A 12,110-nucleotide genomic window follows, 5' to 3' on the forward strand; every position below is an offset into this window, starting at 1 on the left:
ACCAATTTTTCTAAATTTTAAATTTCTGCAGCATGTAAATAAAGACATTCAGAGTGTTATGATGCGGAATGGTTAATTAAAGCAGAAAAAAACGACTTGGATTTCTTTACTTTAATGGTGGTGATAGGAACCAGGAGTCGTTTTTAAATGTAAATAATGTATATGCCGATAATGATAAAATGGTGATAAATCTGAAAAAAAAATTCTTTGAGATCTATTTTGTTGTACAACACCCTGCGTGCACATCCCCACTTTGCATGCATTTTAGATATTTTAAAAGTATGTTTTAGGTTAAAGGCTTATCTCTAAATACAATAAAACAACCTCTCAGACATAAGGCAGTATATTCATAACCGTCTCATATGTACCTTTCTGGGAGGGAGCTTTTGGAGGCGTTAAACTCTTCAGCTGTCTGGTTCCCATCACTATCACTATGAACTCGGTAAGTTCCTCTAGAATCAAGTGCTTCACATCAAATCACTCTGAATGACAGTCTATATCTTCTCCATTTTTATTTATTTATTTATTTATTTTGCATAATTTAAAACATTGTTTTAATTTAATGATAAACAGATTATTAGAAATGGTCCAAAATTAAAACAAAACAAAAAACAACCTTTTACACTGACTTCCATTGTAAGTTAAGAAGGTTCTCTTTCTGCTGTAAAGTTATGGAAATATGAGGTTACATGCACTTAAGTAAAAATTTGACATATTTATACTTTGCTGAGTATTTTCAAACGATAATACTTTCACTTCCAATCAAGTATATTTGTGTGGAAAGTAATCTACTTTTTACACACATACATTTTTTTGTGTTTTATTCCATGATGTTATGTTGGTAATTGAATCTGTACTGCTTTGCGATGAATCTCTGACCTCTGACCTACAACTTTTGTACTTTGACTCAAGTTGTTGTTTGGAAAGGTACTTGTACTTCTAAAAGAACATTATTTCACAATGGTAACAATGCTTTTACTTGATGCTATTTAAGCTAATCTACTCATCTCAGGTGGGCTTATATCCCACATGTATAATGTAACAACCTACATGTAACATGAATGTTCTAAACCAGACATGCCCAATTCTGGTCCTGGAGATCTACCACCCTGGGGAGTTCAGATCCAACACACCTGGCTCTAATATTCAGATGCCCCTGAAGGCCTTCACTCCCAGGATCAGGTGTGTTAGATTAGGGTTGGAGTTAAACTCTGTGCTAGATCACCAGGACCAGGATTGAGCACCCCTACTCTAAACCTAATCTTAACCTTAGTAACCAGTAGATGGTTTCATTACGTTTTAAAAAAATGAACCATGTAGCTTTAGTAAAAAACACATTATAAAGTCAGAATCTAACTATTGGTGCTGATGTTGTTGGTTATTCCTGTTTTGCTTTGTTTTTTCTATAAATTCAGAACATTTTTGGTCTGAAGATGTATAAAACACACACGTGTGTACATAGAGACACCACACACACACACAATTTGGCTAGAGGTGTATTAATAGTGATAATGATTAATAAAGCACATCTATTGGCTATCACACTCATAAGTATGTACTCCTTCGTTGCCCTCTCTGAAGCCACAGTATTTATCATCATAAATTAAATATACTTCAGTTATCAACATCCCATTTAATTTAGAAGTTTTCAATGAGCAAATCTCTGCCTCTCTTTCTCTCTATCTCTCCCTCTGTTAACTATTGCCACCTGCTGGTTTTGACAGAAACACGCCAGTCTTCACATATTGCCGAATAACAACAGATATGAGAATTTGCTTTTATTTTATTGTGAGCATGTAGGATGTAGTATATACAACTGTAATTTACAAAATAAATGAGTTATAGGAGAGTTTAGTAATATACAGAAAGTGATACAGAGAGATTTTTACCTCAACATAACAACACAAAGAGACAATAAAATGTATTTGTCATTCCTTCGTACGTGAAGAAAAAAAAGAGTTAGTAAATTCCATATCTGATGTGTTAAAACACGCTAAGTTTAGGATCTACTGTAACTTTTAAAGTCTATTTACAGAATAAATATATACGGTATGAACTGTTTAAACGTCCTGTTTGTATCTAACAGCTTGTATACTATATACACAGCAAATACTGAAGTCTGTAGATAACTACAATGTACTAGCATCATTACTGTACACTGCATTAACATGGGGGAGATTTGGCTTTAAAATAATATCCAGGTTTTTTCTCTTGTCAACACGGATATATAATTTACAGGTTTACACAACTGAATAATCAAACCAGACTTTTCTCTACTGTCAGATTAAACATAAATCAATGAATATGAAAGGGGTATACACAAAATATAAGCTAGAACACAACAGAAAAACAAATACAGTTTATTGTAAATGCCACCACTTACTGCTGAGCACAACATAAAAAAATAAAACTATATAACAGTTTAGATGCAGTTAATGGTAAAATATGTCATTTATTTTATGCAAAAGAAAAGAATGTTTTTCAACACTTAAAATCTTACATGTTTATTTAACCATAGGCATGACAGATTTCTCTTCGCTCAAAGAAATTGCTAAATGTGCATTAGACATGACAACATATTTAATTTGTTCTTTAATATAAGGCCTACTAACACAACTGGTCATTGGTCTACGATGAGGAAAACAAAAAAGTAGGAATGGATTTTTAAAAGTAGGATAGTATCTGTGTATATAATAAATATGGCTTGTGCTGAGTGTAGCCCTTATTATCCTCATGTTTAAACAGTTCAGCCATTGAGTTCTTTTGGTCAGTATTTGCTTTGACTTGCTCTGCAAAACTTTTATGGACCGTCATAACCAAGAAATTTGCTCTATACACATGCTAATCAGGTTTGCTTGCATTTCGCTGAGCAAAATTAGGCATTCAGTCAGATTTCTCCAACATTACCAACTACATGTCTGAACCCAGTTCTAGTAAATTCGAGGATGCAGCGCAGTTTCACTGAGTCTTAGAAACATGAAGTGACTGAGGAGGCACTGGAGAGCTAAATGGTGCTGTAAGCTGTTTGGATTTAACAAAAGACTTTCAAATTGAGGCTTACTAGAAAGTGGCTTGGGAAAGCGTTCTCACACAACTTGCCGACTTGGCACAGGGCAGACTGCAGCTCTGGCATTTAGATCACATGGTGCTGCCGACCTCTTTTTGCAACGGTCACAGCCAGTAATTTAAAGTTATTTTAAGCAGAGACACTGGGACTCCCTCTATTGGTCTAGTTGTGTAGGAACACAAAGCAGCTGGTAGCACTATGAACGCTACCCTAGAAAAACTAAAGGTCGGTCAGCTAAAAAATTTAAGTCAACATTCTGCACAATTGTTTTTTTAAATGTGTGTTAGGGGCAGTTTTAGACTGTGGGAGGGAATTGCTTAAATGAATAAATTGGGGGATAAGAACTGAGTAAAAATTCAACATAAAAATTTAAGCAAATCCACCACATTAACTGTTTTTTTTAATTTGCTCAATTTAATCTGTATTTTGTAGACCTAACTTAGAATCAGTAAAAAATGGCTGTAAGGAGAACTAAATTAAGAAAAATAAATAACGCTGTGGAGAAGGTTGACTTAAAATTCCAACTTGACTTTTAATTTTTAACAGTGTAAGTTAACAAAGTTTTATACTCATTAAACTCATTTTACTCATCAAAAGCCCACACTGGCAGTGTCATTAACAGTCTTTAGAAGCCTCTAAAACATTAAGATGCCAAACGAATTCTTTTTTTTAGCAAACTTTAGTTCCCTAAAGAAGCTTTCAAAAGATGGCTTTTTAACCTAATCTCTATTTCCACATCTATAACATCAAGTATTACCATGGACAATTATAGTTTGCTGAACTTAGTAAAAGAATAGAAAACCAACTGACTCAAAATACACTTATAATAAAAGCCGATGGGCAGTGTGCTTTCAGTCAACAGGTTTTTTGCTATTTTACTAAGTACAGGGAAAAACGTCTAAATTATCTGAGTGATCACATGCTAGAGATGCAGCAGATAGAGATTAGGGCTGAAAAACATGAGGGTATTCCTTTAAAAAGTGATTCACTGAAGGGAAAGTTCCTACAGGGAACCAAAATGTTTCTTCTACTTCTTCATCGCTTCATCGGCAGCTTCATTTCTAGGGGTGTAGAAAAAATATACCATGTGGTTTTGGATTCAGAGTGCAATGTGTGAGAGACTATTAAATATGGGGAATGTGAAATCAGCCAACCATGGTGCTGGGAGTGGCTGATTGTAGGCATGGTTCTACTTGGCCTTCTGAGAGCCAATCATCACCTTGGAGACGAAGTTGACGATAGCACTGGCAGGCTGCTCGGGGTCATGTTCTGCAAACAGGTGACACACGTTCTCTGTGCTGCTACCACTCTTCCTAGCCACAAAGCCAAAGATCCTGCGTTCACACACAAAAACATGCAAATCAGTGAGGAAAAGAACGCACTATGATTAGTTAGATGACAAAACAGCACTACAAAAAGACAGAGAGGTAAAGAGGTTGCGAAAGCAGGAGCAAGACTGGTTCAAACTTACTTTGCAGCCAAGCAACCGTCTCTCATCCATCTGTGAATAAAGCATTAGAGAAATAAGGCTTGAAAAAGTGCACCAGTACATGTGCTTCAGTTATATGTGTAGGAGCAGGTTTTCTTCCACTTGTTCACTTAGCCAGATGAATTTAATTACACAGCTGCATAAGAAAAAAACTTGGCATTTAGAGCTGCAAAAAATGCCTGTCTCTATATTTGGTTAACGGTTTGACTGTAAACGGATTAACTGACTAATCGAACCATTATGCTTTCTGTGGTTTCCTCTCACTTCTCCCTGTCACATCGCCACTGTCAGAATGACTGCAGTAAATATATGAACATTATAGAGCTTCATGGAGGATTATGTTATTTTAAAGCAAACAATATATTGACTTTTTTCCAACTGTCAGTCATCATTGACCGCAAGGCCTGTGCACTGACATTTTGGGGGCAGGCAACCCTAGTTTTTCTCAAGATAGCCTAAAATACTAGCTTGACTGCCCAAATGGGGATTTTAACCCCCATCTTCATTATACAAAGCTGTGAAGTTACCCATTCATGAACAATCAGCTATTTCTAATTCAATTTGGGCCTCACCTATATCCTGTTTTCTTGACAATAACATGACAATAACATGAATCTATTTGTACCCCTTACTGCCATCATTACGTTTGGATGTTGATAACAAATAGCCATAGCATGCAATAGGGATGGGAAATATGACCATATTTTATTGTTATCATTATAATTTACATCACAATATGCCTTTCTGAGTATATTGTGGATATATTATGAATTGGTTTTAGTGCACCACAGTAAGTGAACTGCATTGAATAAAAACCATTGTTTTCGTAGCGTTAAATAGCTTTTTTTGTGGAACTGCTGGTTCTTTATTGTCTGTTCCAACTTATCACAACAGAAAAAACTATATGCTGTCATACATAATATGCATCATGAAAATGTCTTGGTTTTCTATTTTTGTCTTATTGGCAACCTCTAGTATGCACTATGAAATTTTCTTGAAAAGATTCAGTGCTTTATTAACACTGAGAATTTCCCCATTGTGGAACTAATAAAGGATTATCTTATCTTATCTAATGGTATTTTCAGTGCTGTGAATAAGTGTTAATCTGTGACAGGAGTTAACAGAGGCAAAATCTTCTGAACTTCCTTGTCCATGTCTGTGTAGATGTAAATGTGTATGTAGTAATTACTTTCTGTCTTGGGGGTCCAGAGCGCAGAATATGACTGTGTTGACAGCATAGTGCCTCCTGAAGAACAGCCTGTGAACACATGTAATGAACTGTACTGAGCAACTCACTTTAAGCACAGTGCTTTAAAATTGTTATCTGCAGGTATTTATGAAGATGCACATCATAAACCCGTCTCAGTTGAGTGTGTAAAACCTAAGCTATCCACCTGCACCTGGTGTGTGAAAGTGTATTTTTGGTGCACAATCTAAATGTGTCTAGGTGTGGTCATGTCTGTCTGAGTAAGAGTACACATTGCGAATGTGTGTAAAAGAAATTCATCTCTGGCTGTGAAAGCAGATGTTGAGTCACACACTGTGTTTTGGGTGTAATGGCTGGTATGTGGTTTGGTGATGTAAGAAACTGAGACTGTTCTACCCAGGAGTGCGTTTGTGTTTTGCAAGAAGTTGTAAATGTGCAGTGTGCCCTGGTGGTTCGATGTTTGCATGTGTGTACGTAAGACGTACTTCCTCTGGTTGTCTGTAAGTGTGATGCCCTGTGCAGACACTTTAAAGTGGACGATCGTGGAGATGGCCGGAGGGTTCTGACCAAGGATCACTGTGGTGGCCTTCTGTATGGCCTGCACCCCCGTCAAAGACTCCAACTCCACACTGCCCAGGAACCACACATTACATGCTGAAATACACACACACACACACACACACACACACACACATTACAGTCACTTAGACAAGGAATAAAACCTTGAAATTTACAATGAATCAATAATGTAATCTTTTTAAATTAGAATCTTTTTTTTAATTACAACAAAAATACAGAAAAATATAGAAAATACATTACATGAAATAATCTAAAAGTAATAGATAGATTTTAGTTTTTAAAACTAAAAACTTTATTAAAAAAAAGCTATCCCACATTTTCGTGTCACTACAAAAACACAAAGAACTTGTTTGAGATAAACTGAGCAGACTGTGAATCAATCCGGACAGTTTACCCGGCAGCTCCCCAGTGACGCAGCAGCTCTTACGGTGTTAATATATCAGATATAACATTTTTATAAGAGTATCACTATGTGTCCACATGGTTGTCAGCTGAGTTTCCAGCCAATGAGAATTAAGTTTTGTTGTCATCAAGTCATCTCTCAGCTCGTGCAGCTGGGTGTTGAGAAACTGCTGCAACTGTTTCTGAAAACTCTGGCCACCTCACTCTGGTGAGACCATAACCACGTCTGTCATTGTGACGTGTGGTGGCACTGACACACTACCAAAAAAGTCACTACCAAAACATTTGATAGCGTTTCAGTGGCATTATGATTGTTTTAGTAGAGACAAAATGGAATGTTCAATAATTTGTTGTAATAAAACATACAGAACTAAGATACAGGGTACAAATAAACAGATAAAGTTTAAAGACCAAGTCTGTTAAAGTCCAAAATGTGTTTTCTCTTACTTTCAACCAGTTTGGCAGAATGATCCATACAGAATAGGCATGTCAAACTGGGGACCTTCCAGGCCAAAACGTGGTGTGAAGATCAGCATTTACCCTTATCTAACACTCTGACCTTGCTAATTAGCTGAAGAGCTGAATCAGATGTATTTAATGAGGCAGTGTGCTGAAGTCTGCAGTGTTCTGGCCTGTGAGGACTGGAGCCTGACACATGTGATATAGAAGAACACACAAATATCACACAAACCTGCTCCTTGTTTTAGAAGCTCAGTTGCTGAGTTTGTGGAGGTCTGTGCTTGAGTCTCAGTAAGCTCTTCCAGAGGGTCTGAGAGAGAGAGAGAGAGAGAGAGAGAGAGAGAGAGAGAGAGAGAGAGAGAGAGAGAAAGGGAGAAAGGGAGAAAGGGAGAGAGAGAGAGAGAGAGAGAGAGAGAGAGAGAGAGAGAGAGAAAGGGAGAAAGGGAGGGAGAGAGAGAGAGAGAGAGAGAGAGAGAGAGAGAGAGAGAGAGAGAGAGGATGTGATTAAATGATGGTATTAATGAACAATGCACAGAGCTAGGGCCTGATGAATAACTCATTTGGCTAAGAATATGTCTGTTTATGTACACAGACATACTAACCTGATCTATGGCTTTAAATTTATACTGTACATTCAGTGGAAATAGTTCATCAGTAGCACTTTTTATGTGAAGTACTTTTGTTAAGTAAAACAAGAGCTTAACATTGTGAATTCATGTTATTTACCTGTTTTAAGATTTATGTTTGAGTTTAAGAAGTGCAATAACTAAGAACTGAGAATTATATATAACAGTAAAACACTGTTTGACTAAGATCTCTGGATTTTATTTCTATTTTATTAATTATTCATTTTTTCTCCTTGATATCACTGACAAAACGTTCATGACAAAAATCAGTCATGTCCTAACATGCACACACACACACACACACACACACACGCCAGTACCTCTGGCGGGGATGATTAGTTTGCAGGGTAAAGCCAGCGGTGTGATGGAATGTTGGCACACAAGAGCGGTGAGGCTGCCTGTACACAAAGAAAAAATAAATTCAAATAAGTTATTTCTTAAAGTTTACTTGAGATATATGCAGAACAGAATTCCTTCAAAGAAGACTGATGCTGAACACTATGCCTGCAAATTTACGAAGGACACAACATGGCCACTAGAGGGAGGTGGTGTACAAGTAATACTTTGAGAACAGCTGAACGCATTACGTCTGCATGATATGGAGACTTAGGCTGCAATTATTATCTGTGCAATATACTGGTATGTATATGGTCATTTTACAAGAAAAGGAGAAACGTAATTTTAGAGGAAGTTACTGGAAAAGATTTATTTTCAAAATAATTTTAATCCATTTTTATTGGTCTATTCATAATGAAATATTAACACGTTGTTAATGGCAACTAGCATGTTAAAATTCTAAAAAAGACAAAAACCTAGATACAAGGTTTTATGATGATGTGATGATATATCGCCAACACAATACATTTAATCATATACACTTTGTCACATATCCCTCTGGCTCAGACTTACCCAGGAACTCCATTTCCCAGAATTCCCTGGGAGACCACATGACTCTGACACTTCCACAATCCACCAATCTTTGTTCACTCTCACCTGAGTACTGATCGCAATGCAACATGCCTTGTATTATTAGTGTGGCATACTGGTATTCTATATGTAATATAATGTAATATATTGTAATATATATGTAATACATGTAATAAGTAAATAACAAATATAATGCAATGTATTAGAACTGCTCTATATTAGTATCTTTGCTGTCTGGACAAAATGTTTTATCTCCAAAATGGTAATTTTACAGGAGAAATATTTTTTCTGAGTAATTTTGAATCATTTCTATTGGTTCATTTATCATGAAAATTCAGCACATTAAAAACAGAAACTGGCATGTTTAAATTCTGTAAAAATAAATAATATGATTTTTGTCATGATAGTTTCAATATATTGACAGTGTAATATATTTAACTGGCATCATGGCACCCTAAAGAGCAGCCACAATGTTTTAGTGTCTTGTTTGTTTGTTTTACTTGTTAAACTTGCCCATGGCATATAGTATATCTTTTCTATGTTTACTATATTGGATTAATTTTTATGTTGTCACCTGCAGAGAAATTCCATGTACTTGGCGAATACAGACTCTGATTCTGATTCATATACATATTTATGGATTAAGATTGGCCTGCCCCATTTTAACCAAACGTCTTCACAGTTGTTGGATTACATAAATGCCTTGATTTAAAAACACATCCATTGAAGACTAAAACCTGAGACTGGGCTTATTTGCAAATTGCAGCCTTCTGTGATATTAGTATTTCAAAATTTCATATTGTAATAATGATTTACACGTACCAAAGTAGGGTTCGTTAGGACAGCCCTTCAGCCTCACCCCTTTCTGTGTGCACTCGATCAGGAAGTGCCGCACAAGCTCACTGGTCAGATCGCCTGCTGCACACAGAGACAGGATATGACATTACTTAGAAAAGAATTCCCAGCTGTTCAGCAATGTACATGTGCCAGGGTGAACATCTTGGCACTACAAACGTGTGGTTTTTTTGCATCGTGACTAGGCTATTAACTATTTTAATTGCAAAAGGCTGCATGTATTCCCCACCCTCTACTCAGCACATGTACTTTGCGAAATCACTGAAATAAAAGGTCATATGGGCACAATAATGTGTGGCATGTGGTATGGTTCAATAGTAAGATTTGCGGTTTTGCTTGCTCAGACACACATGTACACACCCTACAACAGATATACAATCTCTTCCCACAATCCCCCACCCTTCCCCAATAAAGCTTGCGAAAACGACTCTATAGAGCTTGTAGACAAGGATGAGGATGTGAGTGTGTGAGTGTGCTTCGCTTCCTTCCTCAGATTCAATGAGGCAGGCTGTCTAAGGAGCTGCTCTGATATAAACACACACACTCTAGTACTTCAGTTCATTATTCTGCACACAATGGCATTCATTTGTGTGGCAACAAACACCAGCTGACCTTCATGTACATTTTTTTTCTAAAACACACCTGCTCAATCTGCGATTTTCCAGATTGGGCACAGTAAAATGGATCGGCACTGTTTCCTATCACTGTATAAAAGAAGCACTATGTTCAAATCGCTAAGGGTTTATTTCAGATTTATTTCATCAGAGTAACAATAAAAGGCAACTAAAGTGTGACATATACACTGACCAGCCACTTCATTAAGTACACCTCCTTGCATCTGCCATTTTATCAGCTCAACTGGTGGATCATTCTCAGCACTGCAGTAACACTGACATGGTGGTGGCATGTTAGTGTGTGTTGTGCTGGTATGAGTGGATCAGACACGGCAGTGCTGCCTGAGTTTTTAAAACACTGCGTTCACTCACTGTCCACTCTATTAGACACTCCGACCTTGTTGGCCCACCTTGTAGATGTAAAGTCAGAGACAGTAGCTCATCTGTTGCTGCATAGTTTGTGTTAATAGTCATCTAGACCTTCATCAGTGGTCACTGGACACTGTTGGGTGGATAATTTTGGTTGGTGGACTATATAACACTATGTGAGATCCACTTGTGCCAGCACAACCACCAACATGGTGGTCACTGCAGTGCTGAGAATGTTCCACCACCCAGATAATACCTGCTCTGTGATGGTCCTGTGGGGGACCTGGCCATTGAAAAACAGGGTAAAAGGGGGCTAAGGGGAGAAAAGGGGAGGAACAGATGGACTACACTCTGTAATTATAGAACTCGAAAATGGATAATGAATGTAGATAGATGCAGGTATATTTAATAAAGTGGCTGGTCAGTGTATACCTTTTCTATTTGTAAACAGCTTTGCTTGTTTTAATTAATTTATGAAGTGAATATTTGCATGTTTCAAGAAATGATGCCTAAAGGATCTTCCATTACAAGATTATTTTACTTGATGAGAATATTGAATATATGTAACAGGTCTAGAAATAGGTTGTATAATCCTCTAACTTTCTCACAGCATATTGGGAAACATTAGATGCTTGGACTCAAAGATATCATTTCACTTTAACCCTGTAATGTAAACATAGCCCAGATACTCTTTCCTTCTCGCCCCCTGACCTTTCTTGCTCTGCTGTAAGACGGAGGGTGGGGGTGTGGCCACTTTCATGGCCAGTCCGTACGCTCCTCTGAATGAGTGACTGTCTCTGACGATGAAGGAGCCAGGCTCTTTATCCTTCAGCAAGGCAATAGCTACAGCACATCAGGAGACAAAAGCAACTTCATGATTCCAGAAGAAATGGCGAAATGAAAAAGTGTAAGAGACACTTCACGTGATGATGCTCACCCTGCTCTCTAGAGATGTCCGGCTTGTACCAGAACTTCGACGTGTCTTGAACGAATTTCGTGGTGTCAGGCTTACTGGACAGGGGATCTGTTCAACATGGTAATAATGCTGTCAGCATTATGTTTGCTAGTGGGAATATATTCAGTGTACCTGATATTGTTTTATGTTATGTGTTTAGGTGAGAGTAATTGATAACTGACCTAGAATAGATGTCCGGTTGAATTAAAAACACTGGAGTATTAGTTGCCATTGATAATTTATAATACAAATGTCAGCTCATAGTCTTTTATGTGCCACTAAATAAGGTATATAAAATGTAATATATAAATGAGGCATACAGAACTTGAGTTTTAGTGTGGCACACACTACAATTTCTCAATTTTTATATTCATAAAGGACATAACTAATAGCAATATCATAGAATTTACCAAAACATTTATAGTCTTTACTAAATAATAAACCTCAACCTAAAACTTTGTCTTACTAACTTGTTATCAGCGATACATTAGGACTACATAAAGACTACATAACATCTAAAATTTCTTATTTATTTATTTATTTATGTATTTATGTATGTAT

General features: G+C 36.9%; 1 protein-coding gene across 4 annotated transcripts in view; it reads right to left on the reverse strand.

The window, feature by feature from the left end:
• Positions 1–12,110, reverse strand: part of si:ch211-191a24.3 (tensin-3) — an 85,430-nt gene that overhangs the window by 19,447 nt on the left and 53,873 nt on the right. Inside the window, exons 19-28 of one of the 4 annotated variants that reach the window (XM_036581616.1) lie at positions 11,532–11,618; positions 11,306–11,437; positions 9,579–9,674; positions 8,150–8,227; positions 7,436–7,513; positions 6,249–6,417; positions 5,746–5,814; positions 4,539–4,568; positions 4,287–4,401; positions 1,764–4,128 (exon numbers count right to left, since the gene is read on the reverse strand). In XM_036581616.1, coding sequence (XP_036437509.1) covers positions 4,123–4,128; positions 4,287–4,401; positions 4,539–4,568; positions 5,746–5,814; positions 6,249–6,417; positions 7,436–7,513; positions 8,150–8,227; positions 9,579–9,674; positions 11,306–11,437; positions 11,532–11,618 — 860 coding nt within the window. In that variant the 3' untranslated portion in view covers positions 1,764–4,122. Of the gene's footprint in view, positions 1–1,763; positions 4,402–4,538; positions 4,569–5,745; positions 5,815–6,248; positions 6,418–7,435; positions 7,514–8,149; positions 8,228–9,578; positions 9,675–11,305; positions 11,438–11,531; positions 11,619–12,110 lie in introns of those variants that run through there. The other 3 variants (XM_036581615.1, XM_036581614.1, XM_036581613.1) reach the window with 3 other exon arrangements.

This window comes from Colossoma macropomum, unplaced genomic scaffold (genome assembly GCF_904425465.1).
Source record: "Colossoma macropomum unplaced genomic scaffold, Colossoma_macropomum, whole genome shotgun sequence".
Lineage (NCBI taxonomy): Eukaryota > Metazoa > Chordata > Actinopteri > Characiformes > Serrasalmidae > Colossoma > Colossoma macropomum.